A 19,851-nucleotide genomic window follows, 5' to 3' on the forward strand; every position below is an offset into this window, starting at 1 on the left:
ATATTGCAATGTTTCCAAACTTGTGGCTTTAACCTGTTAAATAATCTGGTTGCTCCTCAAATCAACATAATTGGTTTCCTCCGGGTGCTCCGGTTTCCTCCCACAGTCCGAAAGACGTGCTGGTTCGGTGCATTGGCCGTGCTAAATTCTCGCTCAGTGTACCCGAACAGGCACCAGAGTGTGGCAACTCGGGGATTTTCACAGCAACTTCATTGCAGTGTTAATGTAAGCCTACTTGTGACACTAATAAATAAATTTTAAACTAGAATTATAAAATCCCTACAGTGCAAAAGGCCATTCGGCCCATCAAGCCTGCACCAACTCTTTGACAAAGTATCTTACTCAGACCCTCTTCCCCCGCCCTATCCCTGTAACCTTACATATTTACCCTTCTAATCCCTCTAACCTATGCACCGTGGGACATTAATGGGCAATTCAACATGACCAATCCAAATAATCTGCACATTTTTGGAGTGTGGGAGGAAACTGGAGCACCTGAAGAAAACCCACGCAGACACGGGGAGAAGGTGCAAACTCCACACAATCACCCAAGGCCAGAATTGAACCCACGTTTCTGGTGCTGTGAGGCAGCAATGCTAATCACTGTGCCACCGTGCCGCTCCTACATTCTGGATGCATCCCAATCTTTAATAAAAGGTACCTTTTGTCTCTCCCTCTTTTGACTTTCTCACAGAGCAAGATGAGAGTTAGATGCAGGAAGGATGTTCCCGATGGTGGAGGTGTCCAGAACCAGGGGTCATAGTCTGAGGTTACAGAGTAGACCATTTAGGACAGAAATGAGGAGACATTTCTTCCCACAAAGAGTGTGAGCCTGTGGAATTCATTACCACAGGAAGTAGTTCATGCCAAAACATTGAATGTATTCAAGAGGCAGCTAGATATAGCACTTGGGACTAAAGGTATCAAAGGGAATGGTGAAAAAGCAGGATTAAGCTATTGAGTTGGATGATCAGCCATGATTGTGATGAATGGCAGAGCAGGCTCAAATGGCCTCCTCTTGCTCCTATCCTCTATGTTTTTATGAGGCTGCTTTCTTTGATGATAGATGCTGAAATTATTAATAGGCAGGGTTTATGGAAATATTCCTTCAAAAATATTGAGCCCGTCAGATGTAAACCTGTCTTTTCAACTCAGGAAAGAACAGTTCCCAATTAGACTTTCATATTTTAAGATTATAAACAAATCACAAGCCCTGACACTTGAACTCATGGGCTGCAGCAGTTCAAGAAGACAGCTCATCACTACCTTCTCATGCTGGCCTAGCCAGCGTCATCCCATAAAATATTTTTTAAAATTAAATATTGTATTCTTATTCCTGGGTTTTTACACATATGGACAGTTTTATATAGCTTTCTCCAGAGTAAGAAGTTTTGATTCTGTTAAAGTCTTTGGAGAAAGATCAACTAGAAATCCTGTATTTAAAGAATACTGTTGCAATAAAATTTATTTATTATTTATTAATGTCACAAGTAGGCTTACATTAACACTGCAATGAAGTTACTGTGAAAATCCTCTAGTCGCCACACTCCGGCACTAATCTGAGCATAAATATTTTGCAGGTCTCTGCTAGTGTTTGATATTGATAATGTTTATCATGAATGAATATTATAGATTGTTTATAATCTATAATGAAAACAATTTCACCTTTGTGATGGCTGCTACATTTAACTGAGTTTGAATGCAATCAGTAACATTTAAAGTTTGGACAATTTTATGGATTTCTCAGCTGCTCTTTTCATTTCTGTATGCTGTATATTGTGCATAAAACACATCAAATATTTTGCTAGGTCTGCTTGTTTGCCTATCTCTCTCTCCCCCAGGATCTCTGTCTCTCTCCTAGAATTTATCTCTCTCCCAGAATTTCTCTCTCTCTGTCTCTCAGGGTTCTCTCTGTAGATTCTCTCTCCGTGAATTTCTCTCTCTCTGGATCTTTCTCTCCCTGTGGAGATGGTTGGACTTTAACATGGTGTTGTTAGACTTCTTACTGTCTCTCTCTCCCTCCCAGGATTTCTCTCACTCTGGATCTCCCTCTCTCACTCACTCTCCCAGGATCTCTCTGTCAGTGTGTGTGTATTCCTCCCCCAGGAACAGTGTGTGTGGTGTGTGTGTGCGGGCGGGTTGTATTGGGTGTGGACAGTGTGTAGATGGATGCTGTGAGCAGGGCTGCAGTCGCTGTGTTCGGGAATGTGGATAAGGAGAGCTTTTTGCAGCGCATTTACCCCCTGGTAAGCACAAACCTTCCTCCCCTTCACCTTCAAACACTCGCAAATTCAGCAAAGCTTCACATCTGAACCGTTAAAATAAAAATCCCGCCTTTTAAAGACAACTTGAATTCCTTTCGTTGAGAGGAATGGAAATTGAGAATAAAATTATTGTAGGAAAATGTAATTATTTTAGTTTAACGCTAAAGATTTGATGACAGTTTTGAACGAGTGAGAATTAAAGTTCTTGTAAGAATTTTAAACATGGATTTTCATTCAGGTGTCAGTTAAATAGCTTACATCTTAAAACTGCAGCAAAAACATTGACCTTATGTTTATTTTACTAAAGTATTTGGTACAATCTGTAGCTTTCAGATTGAGTTCTCAACCATGAACAATATTCCTTCCTCGTGTGTGTTATCTAATTTCCCTTATTCTAACTCCCATTTCATGTGAGAAAAGTCTCATAGAAACGAGAAGCAGGAGTAGGCCATTCAGCCCTGCTCCACCATTCATTATGATCATGGTTGATCAGCAAATTCAATATCCTGATCCCACCTTCCCCCCATATCCCATGACCCCTTTAGCCCCAATAGCTATATCTAATCTCTTCTTGAAATCCCACAAAGTTTTGGCCACAACTACTCTCTATGAGAGTGAATTCTACACATTCACCCCCCTCTGGATGAAGAAATTTCTCCTCACCTCAGTTCTAACTATCCTCAAACTTTGACCCCTAGTTCTGGACTCCCCCGCCATTGGGAACATTCTTTCCTGTCGACCCTGTTAGAATTTTAAAAGTTTCTATGAGATCCCCTCTCACTCTTCTAAACTCCACTGAATATAATCCTACCTGACTTAGTCTCTCCTCATATGTCAGACCTGCCATCCCAAGAATCAGCCTGGTAAAGCTCTGCTGTACTCCCTCTATAAGAAGGACATCCTTTCTCAGATAAGGACACCAAAACTGCACACAATACACCTGGTGTGGCCTCACCAACCCCTAATACAATTGCAGCAAAACATCCCTATCCTTATATTCGAATCCTCTCTCTATGAAACCCAATATACCTTTTGCCTTCTTTACTTCCTGCTGTACCTTCGCGCTTACTTTCAGCGACTGATGCGCAAGGACGCCAAGGTCTCGCTGAGTATCCACCTCTCAATTCAAATAATCTGTCTTCCTAAAGTATTTTGAATAATAATTCACTGTAAATTAATCTTCTGCTGGAGATGCCTTACTAACTACTCAGACATTTTTCTCTTAATTTGTGGCTGATTTTGGAGCTGTATATGTAAAGTTTGCATTAATGCTCTCAAAGTTGCATACATCTCAAGCCACAGATACTAACAGATGTTGGTGCTCTGATTTTTCTGCTGTACGTGCTGGTGTTTGCAATATAGACACAGATGTTACATGTGAATTTGTATGCGTGTCTGTGCCCCCATATGTAGTAGACATGTGGGACCCAACACTGGCTCCTGCAGGTTTAACATGTTTTTTGTTAGTTAATGACATTGATTTTCTTTCTAACTATACATGGTTTCAACTACTCTTTAAGGAGGTCTGACACATGGTGACAACAGCAATGGCGATTATTTAAAGCAACTTTCACTTTTAGTGGCACATATTTGACAGGCTCTGCGACTTAGACAGTTAATTGACAACTACAGTGTGTTCAACTATCGTAGGCCTTTCCAAACACCCATGCCAGATGCGGCCCGCTAACCCTCTTTATCCGTCCCGCAGACCCGGTGTTCACTCTATGAGTAAGCTCAATGAAAGATTCTGCAGGAGTTGCTGTTTCTCTCCCATACTTGCTGCTGAGTGAGCCTATCAGCAGCAAGTTCAGAAGAGACGCAGCCTGTAATTGCGGGCGCCGTGGGGAGGATGAGTGGTTTCTGTTTTGTTTTCACAGAGCGTGCTCTCTTAGCCTTTGTCCTGCACGCTCACTCTCTCTTGCCATCTCCCGCAGGCTCCTAAAGGACTCCACGAGGGACAGTAGAGTTGCAGGCTAGCAAGTCTGCACGAGAGAGCAAGTGAGAGAAAGAACCCTGAGACTGGGAGCGAGCCAGACAAACATACACACCCGGACGTTTTCCTCCTCCCTCCCCAAAAACCTATACACAAAGGGGAGACGATGTCCTAGCGATATTATCGCTAGATATTAACCCAGTAAGTCAGCTAATGTTCTGGGAACCTGGGTTCGAATCCTGCCATGGCAGAGGGTGGAATTTGAATTCAATAAAAAATATTTGGAATTAAGAATCTACTGATGACCATGAAACCATTGTCATAGAATCATAGAGGTTTACAGCATGGAAACAGGCCCTTTGGTCCAACTTGTCCATGCCGCTCTTTTTTTTAAACCACTAAGCTAGTCCCAATTGCCCTCATTTGGCTCATATTCCTCTATACCCATCTTACCCATGTAACTGTCTAAATGCTTTTTAAAAGACAAAATTGTACCCACCTCTACTACTACTTCTGGCAGCTCGTTCCAGACATTCATCACCCTCTGTGTGATAAAATTGCCCCTCTGGACCCTTTTGTATCTCTCCCCTCTCACCTTAAACCTATGCCCTCTAGTTTTAGACTCCCCTACCTTTGGGCAAAGATATTGACTATCTACCTTATCTATGTCCCTCATTATTTTATAGATCTCTATAAGATCACCAATAAGTCCCCTATGCTCCAGGGAAAAAAGTCCCAGTCTATGCAGCCTCTCCTTATAACTCAAACCATCAAGTCCCAGCAGCATCCTAGTAAATCTTTTCTGCACTCTTTCTAGTTTAATAATATCTTTCTATAATAGGGTGACCAGAACTGTACACAGTATTCCAAGTGTGGCCTTACTAATGTCTTACACAACTTCAACAAGCCGTCCCAACTCCTGTCAATTGTGGGAAAAACCCATCTGATTCACTAATGTCCTTTAGGGAAGGAAATCTGCCGTCCTTACCTGATCTGGCCTACATGTGACTCCAGAGCCACAGCAATGTGGTTGACTCTCAACTGTCCTCTGAAATGGCCTAGCAAGCCACTCAATTGTATCAGCATTTCAAGGAGGCAGCTCACCATCACCTTCTGAAGGGGAACTCGGGGTGGGCAATAAATAGTGACACCCATGCCCCACACAAATAAATTAAAAAACGAAGATGAGAGAGAGGCAGCTTCTAGAGACTAGCCTCACCTTTTTGAAGAGCTTCTGAAAGCATAGTGGTGCTAATAAAATGATTGGGGATTTGAGTGGACAGAATGTGAGCTCAGAAAGCCAAAGGGCCTGGAAAGTGAGAGAGGGGCAACCTTCAGGGGAATGCCAGAGACTCCCCAAAGACTTGTAAATGCTGGAAGTGTGGGAAGCGACATCAGTTCCATAAATTGTGCCCTACTCCTGAGTGAAACGAGTGCAGCAAAAGTAAGCATTTATTGGCGGAGTGCTGTGGAAAAGAATCATCTGCACATTGACTGATAACTAGAGCAGTAGGTGACAACGCTGGCACAGAAACAGACTTTGTTATTTCTGATGTCAGGACTGTTGGTTTGGATGACTTGCAGTGTTGCACTGAAATTGGAGTCAGGCACCGACCCAAGGTTTCAGATACACAAATGTGCACAATGATAAGCGATTGCACTTTACCCGTATCAAAACTCCAAATGGGATTTTAAGCCAGCAAATGTCAAGCTACTTAAGACCGGTGCTGCAGCTTACAAATGCTTCAAGGCTCCCTTTAAAAGGACAGGCATGAATCCAGGTGCGGCATTGTGACCCCAGGTGGAAGAGGGGATTGTAAGCTTGTAGGGCGGCACGGTAGCACAGTGGTTAGCACTGCTGCTTCACAGCTCCAGGGTCCCGGGTTCGATTCCCGGCTCGGGTCACTGTCTGTGTGGAGTTTGCACATTCTCCTCGTGTCTGCGTGGGTTTCCTCCGGGTGCTCCGGTTTCCTCCCACGGTCCAAAGATGTGCGGATTAGGTTGATTGGCCAGGTTAAAAATTGCCCCTTAGAGTCCTGGGATGCGTAGGTTAGAGGGATTAGTGGGTAAATATGTGGGGGTAGGGCCTGGGTGGGATTGTGGTCGGTGCAGACTCGATGGGCCGAATGGCCTCCTTCTGCACTGTAGGGTTTCTATGATTTCTATGATGATTTCTTGTCATCTATGTAGTGCGATAGTTTGTCCTCTGCTGGGTGGAAAGAGCTGCCTGGCCGTGAACATTATTCACTCCAGATGATATGAATAGAACCTCCTGCACTGGTGCAGCAGAGTACATGCTCGACAAATACAAGCCACTGACCAAGCCGTGTTTAATACTGAAACCTCCTTGAATCTTCATCCATGGGGCAGGGCAGGTTGATGGAGGGTGTTGAATCAGTTTGACAAGCCAGTCCAACATGTCCTGCATTGTGTTTGAGGCTGGAAGAAGCTGTGGATGCTCCTGTTGTGGAGATGCCGGTGTTGGACTGGGGTAAACACAGTAAGAAGTTTAACAACACCAGGTTAAAGTCCAACAGGTTTATTTGGTAGCAAAAGCCACACAGGCTTTCGGAGCCCCAAGCCCCTTCTTCAGGTGAAGAACTCACCCCTTCAACTCACCTGAAGAAGGGGCTTGGGGGCTCCGAAAGCTTGTGTGGCTTTTGCTACCAAATAAACCTATTGGACTTTAACCTGGTGTTGTTAAACTTCTTACTATGCTCCTGTCAGGCAGAGCATCATCGTCCTTGTAACAACAGTGGCCTCATGCATCACTTTGATAGAAGTTGGAACTTAGCAGAATGGCATAGTACACATCGACCCATATCCAAAAGACTTGAAGCTTTCAAGCAAGAGTATTGTCCTCTGCTGACTATTGAAGACAAAACTCTTTTTTAAAATAACTTTTACTCAATACTTAAAGTTACAAGCCAATGCTCAGAATGGACCAGGCAAATCCAAATCCATTTCTTGCTCTAAAAAACAAATTCAAATTCAATCCAATTCATGATCCCCACAAGAGAGACAAGATCCAAGCTGACAGGATGAGGCATTGCACCCCATCCTGCGCTTGATCTAACGCTGAGATGGCTTTGAGAAATCGCATCAGGTAAAACCTCGGTTTAACCTCATTGGCTACCCTGATCCTTTACTCTACCCTGGCTTAGGCAAACCACGATCGCAGATGTCAGCACACCCCCCCCCCCCCCCCCCCCCCCCCCCAGTGCAATGGGCTAGCCTCGACCCCTGCCTGATCGTGGTTTCACCCTTCCAGGCTTGAGCTTAGTCATTGCTTTTCTTAACACCACGGTGGATTTTGGCACATAAACCCCATGGACAATCATACCTTAGCGCATTCCACACACCCTTTGGTCGATACCACTGGAAATGTTAGCCATTTTGGAGCAGCTCAATGCCAGAAGTCTTCAATACAGGATGTGTGAGGTGGTAGAAGGACTACACGGATAGACATCATTGTAAATGATTTTGGAACCATCAGTTTCAGAGAAAGTTTAGTTTATTTATTAGTGTCACAAGTAGGCTTACATTAACACTGCAATGAAGTTACTGTGAAAATCCCCTAGTCGCCACACTCCAACGCTTCTTAAGGTACCCTGAGGGAGAATTTAGCATGGTCAATGCACCTAACCAGCATGTCTTTTGGACTGTGGTAGGAAACCGGAGCAGCCAGAGGAAACCCACACAGACACGGGGAGAACGTGCAAACTACACACACACAGTGACCCAAGCCGGGAATCGAACCCAGGTCCCTGGTGCTGTGGGCCAGCAGCGTTAACCACTGTGCCAGCCCCAGAAATACTTAAAGTAGCTGTTTGAAACCATGACAGCATTTGGAAGCTTTTCTCCATGTATACTGTGTTGCATTAAACATGGACAAGGTGAACGTACCTGGACAAAAAGTAGCTTTTACAGGGCATGTTGCTACAGGAAGAGAAATTTGTGTTGATCCAGACAAAGGTACATCACTGACTGATGCAGCAGGGGTCCAGCGACTGCTGGATGCAGATTGGTCATGGAGTCACAAATTATCATTGCAACATCTCAAAGAAGCAGCGACCAGCAGACTCATCGTAGTTATAGAACATAGAACAGTACAGCACAGAACAGGCCCTTCGGCCCACGATGTTGTGCCGAGCTTTATCTGAAACCAAGATCAAGCTATCCCACTCCCTATCATCCTGGTGTGCTCCATGTGCCTATCCAATAACCGCTTAAATGTTCTTAAAGTGTTTGACTCCACTATCACTGCAGGCAGTCCATTCCACACCCCAACCACTCTCTGCACAAAGAACCTACCTCTGATATCCTTCCTGTATCTCCCACCATGAACCCTATAGTTATGCCCCCTTGTAATAGCTCCATCCACCCGAGGAAATAGTCTTTGAACGTTCACTCTATCTATCCCCTTCATCATTTTATCAACCTCTATTAAGTCTCCCCTCAGCCTCCTCCCCTCCAGAGAGAACAGCCCTAGCTCCCTCAACCTTTCCTCATAAGACCTACCCTCCAAACCAGTTCCAGGAAAGAAATCACCTGACAATTCGATGGATCTTGAATGGCCTTGGAGCAGCAATGAAGCAGAATAGACAATTAGTCGCCAATGTATCAAGAGCATCAACAGCAGCAGATAAGATATACACAGGCTGAGAAAGAACTTCAAGCAATCGTGTTAGCCTGCGACAAATCTGAAACCTTTGTCATTTGGGACATGGTGAACATTGAAAGTCGTGGCTTATTGGAATCATTGCACTCAAACCACTAAACAATGCATCAAACAACTTGATTGAATGCTGCTAAGACTGCAAAAAATACAGATTGAGAACCTCTCGTAGAAAGGGAAGATGTTGGTCGTAGCAGATACACTAAGAAAGCATGCCAGCAGAACACCTATGATTTTATACGTGAACTGGAAGAAATCGATCATTGCGAATCACTTCCGGTTGTAGAGTCGCATTGGAAACAATTTGGTCACCTTGCTGGGGTAATTCTGTGTAATCATTCAGGACACCTAACCTGGGACCAATCGGAGGTACCTGGGTACCTCTGCTACTACTTTGATTTTCAAGACAAGCTAACAAGGTTGAATTTATATTCAGGGGACAGCAACTCATGTCAGCTGCACTATCTAAGGAACTGTATAAGGAAAGCGTTAGTTACACATTCAATGCACATCAACACAAGGTTGTATCTGTAGTGTCTGCAACTTCCCACATATGTGAACAGAATTGTCTGGTTCATTACAGTTCTCCCAAGTAAAGACTCATTATTATGACACAAGATTGTGGCTAGGGGGGGGGATGGAAATTGACCTTTTATGAGCTACACGGCTGTAACATGCTCATCATGTGGATTACTATTTTGTTTATTAGTGTCACAAGTAGGCTTACATTAACACTGCAATGAAGTTACTGTGAAAATCCCCTAGTCACCACACTCCGGCGCCTGCTCGGGTACACTGAGGGAGAATTTACCACGGCCAATGCACCTAACCAACACGTCTTTCAGACTGTAGGAGGAAACCGGAGCACCCGGAGGAAACCCACGCAGACACGGGAAGAACGTGCAAACTCCGCACAGACAGTGACCCAAGGCCAGAATTGAACCCGGGTCCCTGGCATTGTGAGGCTGCAGTGCTAATCACATTCTCAAATGTTTGAGAATAAGATATTTTAGAGTTGCCCAGATTCCTGTGCTTAATGTTAAGTACTAAGTATTTTGGGTTGAACTTTGAGATGATAAGTTGTGCTGGATGTAGGCTTAAGAATCCAGCTTCTGCCTCTCAGATACATTCAGAGTTTGTGAACATCATTCCCACACACGAGCAAGACATTTGGATTAATAAATTTGGAATTAAAATATCTGGGGAATTAAAGTCCTTGTTCAATTTTTGATGAGGTGGTATTAAAAATGAAGAAGGATGAACATTTGAACCTGTCCCCCCCCCCTACTCCTCCCCGCAAGAGTATGAAGCAAAGAAATGCTCTTAATAGTCACTCACTTATTGAGACGTATTAAGGTGGATAATGTGAAATCTCAGTGTAATGAACATGGCCTGTATCTGGAGAGGTTCTTTGGTTCAGGGCCAACTCTCAGTCACTTACTGCCTTGATTAAGAATATTCTCGAAGGAAGGAGGTAGTTTTGTCAGAATGGTTTGCAGAATGGTTTAAAGTGCATTCAGCTTCATTTTGAAAGGAAGGTGAACATTTGTTTAACTGCACAATTCTGTGTTTATTGAACATTTCTTGTTTTGAGTAGCCCTCTCGCTAAGCTGTGCTCCCATGAAACTCTGTGCGACTCTATTTTAAGGGTTTAAGGTGCTATGATTGAAATATAAATCATTCTTTGCATTTTTTTTAAGTTTAAAGTTTATTTATTTGTGTCATAGGCTTACATTAAACTGCAATGAAGTTACTGTGAAAATCCCCTAGTCGCCACACTCCGACGTATGTTAGGGTACACTGAGGGGGAGTTCTTCATTGTAGCATCGACTCAGATCAGTGTAAGGAGAAGTTGAAGATGTCTGTGAATACCCTCACCAGCTGATCCTCACATGATCTGAGTGCTCGTCCGGCCAGTCGCCCTGTCTGCCCCCCATAACCCTTGACTAAAGTGGACCTATATATGTGAGCAGTGTTTCTGTGGAACAGGACATGAATGCCTAGGTTTTGGGCAATTTGGAGTTTTAAGGTTAGCAAGGAGAGCATTGGAGAAGTCGACCTAGAAACGATGAAGGTGTGAAGGGGGCTTTAGCAGCAGTGTGGACAATGCATGTGAGGCAAAAAATGCACAGTGAAATTAAGTGATGAATAGTACATCAGGTTGTGAGGACTCATTCAACCTTGGTTGGAGAAGCTATTCTGAAGATCACAAGCTATGAGGAAAGCGATGGAAAACCAGCTCAGCTAATCTTAGTAAATAGCTGATGGTGTGAGACTAACCTGTCCTAGGGCAGAACACCATTGACGACTAGCGTAATGTAACCAAAGGCACCAATTTTGATTGCAATATTTGTGAACACTAGTCAAAAATGTGTCTGCAAATTCAATAACACAATATCGGTAACTGATAGAAAAGAGGAAAATTGGTTTTTGAAAATCAAGTTACACTTCCTATTGTTTTTTGCTTTCCTCACAAACCCTAGAGAAGACCTGCAGTTCTGAAAGGGATTCCCCTGGGCCCCTGCACATCCAAATGGACAGTGGATTACCTGAGCACAACTGGAGGAAGTCAAGAGGTCAAACTCCATGTTGCATCAGTGCCACAGATGGATTTTATCAACAAAAATTTTATCTACAGGTACTAAAACAAGACTAATATTCTCAGAGATTGTTTCTTTATGTTTATTTTCTATAGTCAGCACTACAGTTAATTTCATAATTCAATTTGAATATATTTCATTGAACACTGGATATAATATTATGGCTGGAATTTTACCAGCTCGCCCGCCATGGGAATCGGAGCTGTAAAGGGGTGCAACATGGGAAGGTCCATTGACCTTGGGTGGGATTTTACGGTTTCAGGGCGAGGGAGGTTGCAAAAATCCCACCCTCTGTCTTGCCTTCAGTCGGTACCTTTTTATACCCGTGTGTCTGAAACCAATGAATCCTGGATTTTAATGGTTTTACGTTCAGATGCTTTAGCTGGAAGCTACCTGATGAATCAGACACCCCAATACATTGGATCAAGAAATGCATAGTTCCTAATGTTAAACCACGGGGAAAGGCAAGACGGAGACCAGGAACTCCCCATATAGAGGTGTGGGAAACGAAGAAGGTCCATTTTCCTGGATCACTCTCGAACTTCCTCTAGCCACTTTCAGAATTGTTTGGTGAGGTTCAAAGGAGTTTAGGGGAGGGGGTGAGGTTTGGGGGAGGGGTTGAGGTTTGGGGGAGGGGTTGAGGTTTGGGGGAGGGGGGAGGTTCGGGGGAGGGGGTGAGGTTCGGGGAGGGGGTGAGGTTCGGGGGAGGGGGTGAGGTTCGGGGGAGGGGGTGAGGTTCGGGGGAGGGGGTGAGGTTCGGGGGAGGGGGTGAGGTTCGGGGGAGGGGGTGAGGTTCGGGGGAGGGGGTGAGGTTCGGGGGAGGGGGTGAGGTTCGGGGGAGGGAGTGGGGTTCAAGGGAGGGGGTGAAGTGGAGGAGGAGGGGGTGAGGTTCAGGGGAAGGGGGTGAGGTTCGGGGGAAGGGGTGAGGTTTGGGGGGGGTGAGGTTCGGGGGGGTGAGGTTCAGGGGGGTGAGGTTCAGGGGACGGGGTGAGGTTCAGGGGGAAGGCGTGAGTTTCGGGAGGAGGAGATGAGTTTCAGAGAAGCGGGTGAGGTTGAGTAGGTGGGGAGGAGGTTGGCGAGGAGGGAGTGAGGTTCAGGGAGGGAGCGAGGTTCGGGAGGAGGTTGGTGAGTTTGGGTCGGAGGGGGCGAGGTTGGGGAGGAGGGGATGAGGTTGGGGAGAAGGGGGTGAGGTTGGGGAGGTGGGGAGGAGGTTGGTGAGGAGGGGAGGAGGTTGGTGAGGATGAAGTGAGGTTCAGGAGGAGGTTGGTGAGTTTGGGTCGGAGGGGATGAGGTTGGGGAGGAGAGGGTGAGGTTGGGGAGGAGGGGGTGAGGTTGGGGAGGTGGGGGTGAGGTTGGAGAGGAGAGGGTGAGGTTGGGGAGGAGGGAGTGAGATTGGGGAGGGAGGGATGAGTTTGGGTAGGAGGGGATGAGGTTGGGGAGGTGGGGGTGAGGGTGGGGAGGAGGTCGGTGAGGAGGGGAGGAGGTTGGTGAGGATGAAGTGAGGTTCAGGGGGAGGTGTACACTCTTCTCTTGGTTTGGGAAGTTGCAGGACCAGGGAAAGCATTGAAAAGAAGACAAAACAATATTTCTGAGCTTAAAGCACATTATTCACATTCATTTTAACTTACTTTCAAAATTAATTTTATAACATACATGGATAATATATTATAAACAATATAGAATATTGTAGAAATAAAAATGTGACTTTTTTTGTATCACAAATGTTCTGTGTTAAAATTCCTTTTCCATTTCTTTGTCCATTATGCCAGTATTTTATTTTTATCTGGAATGAAAAGACATTCTTCCTCATTGTTAGTTATCCCACTCAGATTGAGATGGGCTGCAGTGCAGTAAGCTGCTCCCACTCACTGTGATGACAACTAGCCGGTTGGATGAGGTATTAGAGAATTGTAGCTGCCTCAGAAACTCGATGTGGAGATGCCGGCGTTGGACTTTAACCTGGTGTTGTTAAAACTCTTACTGTGTTCAGAAACTCGATACAGAGCAGCAATTTCTCCCTTAAGGTTGTAGTCGCATTCCTGAAAGGTGCAGCTTCAACTGAAACAACTTTAAGCAAAATAGGTTTTCCCGTTTTCCCATTAAAACCAATGTAAAAGCTGTGTTTAGGTTCTGTAGGATCTTCCTTAGCGGAAGGAAACATTATACCCTGGAAGTTGAAATGCTTTTAAAATATAAAGGAAATTCACCGCCTGTTTCTATTCACTACCCGCTCGCTGACACTCCCTCCCGCTCGCTGACACTCCCTCCCGCTCACTGACCCTCCCTCCGGCTCGCTGACCCTCCCTCCTGCCCGCCTGCCCTGCCTCCCGCTCACTGACCCTCCCTCCTGCTCGCTGACCCTCCCTCCTGCCCGCCTGCCCTGCCTCCCGCTAACCCTCTCTCCTTCTCCCTCCTGCCCACAGGTCCTCCCGCCCGCCCTCTCTCCCGCCTATCCATCGGGACCATTGGGCACCAGGCAGTGCCAAGGGGTGGGCCATGATGGGGCGGTGCTAAGGGGAGGCGGGGGGCTGCGCACTCTGTAATCGGGGATCGGCCGGAGTAGTGATTGTCTGGGTCGGGGGTTGGGGGGGGAAATTGGCCCACGGAGTTTGGGGGGTGGGGGGGATCGTCCGGGGGTGGGGGGGGGGGTGCAGGAGCAATCGGCTGGGGGTGGGGGGGTGCAATCGGGGTGATATCCGGTGGGGGCCGGGTATTGGGACGATATCCAGGTACTGGGGGTATTGGGGTGATATCCATTGGGGTGGGTGGACTGACAGATCTCTCTGTTCTGTTGCACAGAACACTGAGATCTGTGCATGTGCAATGACGCACTCTACTGTGAGCAGCCGGCTTGCCAAAAAGAATAGACTCCATGCAGTCCCTCTACTGGGATGAATCACACTTTGCCTTTTTTTTGCACTAAGTGGCAAAGGGTCATGTCTAAAAGCGCGCTGAAAAATTGGTGCGATTCTCACCTATTTTCACACTCGTTTGGCACTTGGAATTTTTTTGGTAAGATCGCCCCATTGGATTTGACATATTGCTTGCATGGGTTTCAGCTGCACATTTATTGGGTAAAGACTATACTTGCTCACAGAGGAATATATGAGTCTTCGAGCAGCTGGTAATGCAAGTTGCACTGGGCTGCTTGTTAGTGTGAGGCCACGCTTCTTCAATACGCAAGCCAACAAGCTGGGCTATGGAGAATTTGAGTACACGCAGTGAGAGTGATTAATACAGTCAGTGGGAAAGACCGTTTAGTATAACTGCCTGTGTTCAAAACCTGGGGCTCCGTCAAGAAGGCTTGCTCTTTTATGGAAAGTGGTATATTATTTAGTTCAGTTAAAATGATTACAGTGATTTATATATTAGTATCATACATCAGAAGACCATCATTTGAACAGATCTTGAGGAAGAAGCAGATTTCTCCATTCCAATTTACATCTTTTTTTGATGACTTTATATCACATGGAATTATAATTGGTACCAAACTTCTATATTTTAAAGTGCTTTCTAAAATAAATGTTTCTGCTTTACCAATGTTCACTTACTCTCCAATAAATCACTGAATACATTAGAGATGTTTTGGTAGAAATAAATAGTCTAATTTCATTTGGGTAGACTTTAGTGACATTGATTTAAATAGTGTGGGATTTCTGCACTAAATCACATTATACATTTTTAATGATTAAAATAGCTGAGATTTTAACAATCTCACGAGAATAACAAGAGATTATGAATAACATTAATTATTCTTCGAATATTATTAATTTATGTAATTGAACTAAAAGATGATCGGTTTGCTCATAAACGTCACCATAATGTATATGTACAATAATTGGCACAATGCCCCGTCCTTTCCAGTGTCATTCAGAATTCTGCAAGGGGATCTATTCTTAATACCCCTCCTGCTTGATGGTGGGTGCCTAGTGTTTGTTTGATCCCAGCCCACAGCAATATAGTTGATCTACAGGTTCAATTTTGTAGCTAATTGTACATTTATTTATTAGTCGCACAAGTATGCTTACATTAACACTGCAATGAAGTTACTGCGAAAATTCCACACTCCGGCGCCTATTCGGGTATAGTGAGGGGAATCTAGCACGGCCAATGCACCTAACCAGCGCGTCTTTCGGACTGTGGGAGGAAACCGGAGGAAATCCACGCAGACATGGGGAGAATGTGCAGACTCCACACTGACAATGACCCAAGCCGGGAATCGAATCCGGGTCCCTGGCGCTGTGAGGCAGCAGTGCTAACCACCGTACCCTATTGGCCCCCCCACCCCATTATTTCACACCCATTATTGTTGGATTTCACATAGATATTTCAGTAACCTGTGACACTGCCCTAACTACCTCCTTCAGTTTCTAAAATGAAACATACAGGAAATTGTTACCAAGCGTAACTTTATAAATACAACTACAAAGGGCACCCTATTAGGTGGGACATTTTTTTAAGGAGCGTTGTAGGCATCGTAATTCAATCTGTAAATTTAAATCTAGAAAAGCAAATGAAAAAAGAATGTAACTCTGTCAAGAATGCCATAGTTAATTGGTCGTGTAAAGGATTTTGCCTTTAAAAGAAAATCTTATATATCGGAAACATATCAAAGTGCTCCCTTCACATACATTGAGTTGATTTGAAATACAGAAATTGTGTTTATTAAAAGGAAACAAAGCAATCCTGTTACATTCTTCTATTTGTTTATGGGATGTGGGCTTTGTTAACAAGGTCAACATCTATTGTCCAACCCTAATTTCTGTTGAGGTGGTGGTGAGCCACTTTCTTCAACCATTGCAGTCCTTAAAGTGTAGGTACATTCACAGTGCTGTTAGGGAGAGAGTTCGAGGATTTTGACCCAGCAAATGTGAAGAGACAATGATATAAGTACAGGTAAGGATGGTCTGTGACTTGGTGGAAATTTGCAGGTGGTGGTGTTCCCATGTGCCTGCAATCCTTGTCCTTCCAGGGCATAATGACCATAACATGATAGAATTCTTCATTAGGATGGAAAGTGAAGACGTCTGATCTGAATCTCCGGTCTTAAATCTGAACAAAGGAATGAGGCGTGAGTTGGCTATGAAAGATTGGGGAACTTCATTAAAAGGCATGCTGGTGAATAGGCAATGGCTAATGTGTAAAGAAGGAATGTATGCACTGCAACAGTTATACATTCCTTTCTGGCACAAAGTCACAGCAAGAAAAGAGGCCCAACAATGGCTTACAAAAGAAATTAAGGATGGTAGTAGATCCAAAGAGGAATCCTATGAAGTTGCGAGAAAATGTAGCAAGCCTGAGGAGTGGGAACAGTTCAGAATTCAGCAAAGGAGGACCAAGAGATTGATGAAGAGGGGAAAAATAGAGTATTGGCGTTAACTTGCAAGTAACGTAAAAGTGGACTGTAAAAGCTTCCATAAGTATATAAAAAGAAAAAAAGATTAATGAAGACAAATGTAGATCCTTTACAGTTGGAAACTAGAGAATTTATAATAGAAAACAAAGCAATTAAACAATTACTTTAGTTCTGTCTTCACAGAGGACGACGCAAATAACTTCCCAGAAATGCTAAGGAACCAAGGGTTTAGTGAGAATGCAGAATTGAAGGAAATTAATGTTACTAAAAATAAACTGTTCTTGGAAATTAATAGGACTGAAAGCTGATAAATTCCCAGGGCCTGATGATCTACATCCCAGGGTGTTAAAAAAGGTGGCCATGGAAATAACGGATGCTATTTTGGTTGATTGGTTGTCATTTTACAAAATTCTGCAGATTCTGTAACATTCCCGTCAATTGGAAGGTTGCAAAAGCAATCGCGCTATTTAAAAAAGAAGGAAGGAAGGAGAAAACAGGGATTAAGACTGGTTAGCCTAACATCAGTAGTAGGGAAAATGCTAGAGTCTATTATAAAGGAAATGATAACTGGACACTTAGAAAATATTAACGGGATTAGACAAAGTCAACATGGATGATAAACCGACTGGAGCTTTTTGAGGATGTAGCTAGTAGAACAGTAAACCAGTGGATGTGGTGTATTATGTTTTCAGAAAGCTTTTGATAAAGTCCTACAATAAGAGGTTAATGAGCAAAATTAAAGTGCAAGGGGTTGGGGGCAATATATTATCATGGATTGAGACTGGAAACAGAAAGTAGGAATAAATCACTCTTTTTTGAAGTGGCAGATGGTGACTCATGGAGTCCCGCAGGGTTGAGTGCTTGGACCCCAGCTATTCACAAAATACATCAATGATTTGGATGAAGGGACCAAAAGTAATATTTCCAAGTTTGCTGACAACACAAAAGTTGGTGGGAATGTGAGTGTTGAATAGGATGGTAGGCTTCAAGGTGATTCAGACAAGTTGAGTGAATGGGAGAATACATGGCAGATGCTGTATAATGTAGACAAATGTGAAGTTATCCGCTTTGGATGGAGGACCAGAATGGCAGAGTACTATTTAAATAGTGATAGATTGGGAAATGTTGACGCAAGAAAGGACCTGGGTGTCCTTGTACACCAGTCACTGAAAGCAAGCATTCAGATATAGCAAGCAGTTAGAAAGGCAAATTATGCGTTGGCCTTCATTGCAAGCGGACTTGAATACAGGAGCAAGGATGTCTTACTGCAGCTACACAGGGCTTTGGTGAGACCACACCTGGAGTATTGTATATAGCTCTGGCCTCCTTATCTAAGATGTTTGCCTTAGAGGGAGTGCAGCGAAGGTTAACCAGACTGATTCCTGGGATATCAGAATTGTTGTATGAGGAGATTCTGGGTCGATTGGGCCTGTATTCACTGGAATTTAGAAGAATGAGAAGGGGTCTCATTGAAACGTATTAAATTCTGACAGGGCTGGACAGACTGGATGCTGGGATGTTGTTTCCTATGGCTATGAGTCGAGAATAAGGGATCACAGTCTTATTATACAAGAAAAGCCATTTAGTACTGAGATGAGGAGAAACTTCTTCATTTAGAGTGGTGAACCTGTGGAATTCTCTACCACAGAAGGCTGTGGAGGCCAAGTCACTGAATATATTTAACAAGGAAATAGATAAATTTCTAAAGTCTAAAGTTTTTAAAGTTTATTTATTAGTGTCACCAGTAGGCTTACATTAACACTGCAATGAATTTACTGTGAGGATCCCTTAGTTGCCACAGTCCGGCTCCTGTTCGGGAACACTGAGAGAGAATTCAGCACATTCAATACACCTAACCAGCACGTCTTTCAGACTGTGGAAGGAAGCCGGAGCACCCAGAGGAAACCCACGCAGACATGGGGAGAACGTGCAGACTCCGCACAGACAGTGACCCAAACTGGGAATTGAACCCGGGTCCCTAGCGCTGTGGGGCAGCAGTGCTAACCACTGTGCCACCGTTTGGGATAGCGTAAGAGTATGGTGTTGAGATAGAGAAACAGGCGCAATCATATTCAATGGTGGCAGATCAGGCTTGAAGGGCCAAATGGCCTACCCCTATTCCTGTTTTCTATGTTTCTATCTCACCTATCACCTCAAGCTTGAATGTTGCCCTGGTCTTTCTGCATTCAAGACTGCTTCAGTATCTGAAGTTATAAATGGGACTGACACTGTGCAATCATCTGTGAGTATCCCCATTTCTGACCTTATGGGGAAGAGATTGTCATTGATGAAGCAATTAATGATGGTTGATATGGCAGAATCTTATGGTGAGATCAAAGCCCATTAAATCTGTTTTTGGCAATGATGGTTGGGGGAAGAATGTTGACCAGGATTCAATTTCCTGCTTTTCTTTGAATAGTCCCATCAAAGGCAGATGAAGGATGGCATGTGAATTAGCGTAGCCTTCCTTCAAAACTTCACGAGAGTCGACTGTCATCTTGGATTAATGCTTAAACCAAGAAGAAAACTTTGAACACTTAATTGCAGATGATACTAATTAGGAGAGACATTGAGAGTACGGATGGGAGCAGAAAATTGCAAAGGGACCAGTTAACTTAGTGAGCAAGGCGAGGTTAAATGGAGTTCAATGTGACCCACGCGAGTTCATTCACTTTGGAGTCAAGAACAATAAATTTGAGTATTTTCGAAATGATGAGAAACTGGGGACTGTGGAGATGCAAAGAGATTTAGATTTCCAAAAACAAATCACTAAAAGCCATATGATAGATACAGAAATACCCTGAGGAATGTTGATTTTTATTTCTAGATGCTGGATTGTATAATCGAGGAAGCTATGCTGTATATGTCTTGGAATACTGGAATCTGGAATACTGTCCTCCGTTCTGGACCTCAGGAAGGATATATTGAGCTGGGAAGATGAGCAGTGTTGATTCACCAGTTTATGTAATTCCTATCTTTAGGAAGTGGGGGGAACCAGAACATGCCCGGGGAATGTGTAG

At 44.2% G+C, this 19,851-nt stretch overlaps 1 protein-coding gene across 1 annotated transcript in view; it reads left to right on the forward strand.

Moving 5' to 3' along the window:
• Positions 1 to 2,113: 2,113 nt before the first annotated feature.
• The window catches only part of tyw5 (tRNA-yW synthesizing protein 5), a 46,111-nt gene continuing 28,373 nt past the window's right edge, over positions 2,114 to 19,851 (forward strand). Inside the window, exons 1-2 of the mRNA XM_078228811.1 lie at positions 2,114 to 2,246; positions 11,359 to 11,513. Of these exons, the coding sequence (XP_078084937.1) occupies positions 2,166 to 2,246; positions 11,359 to 11,513 (236 nt within the window). The 5' untranslated portion in view covers positions 2,114 to 2,165. The remainder of the gene's footprint in view (positions 2,247 to 11,358; positions 11,514 to 19,851) is intronic.

Source organism: Mustelus asterias, chromosome 14, assembly GCF_964213995.1.
Source record: "Mustelus asterias chromosome 14, sMusAst1.hap1.1, whole genome shotgun sequence".
Lineage (NCBI taxonomy): Eukaryota > Metazoa > Chordata > Chondrichthyes > Carcharhiniformes > Triakidae > Mustelus > Mustelus asterias.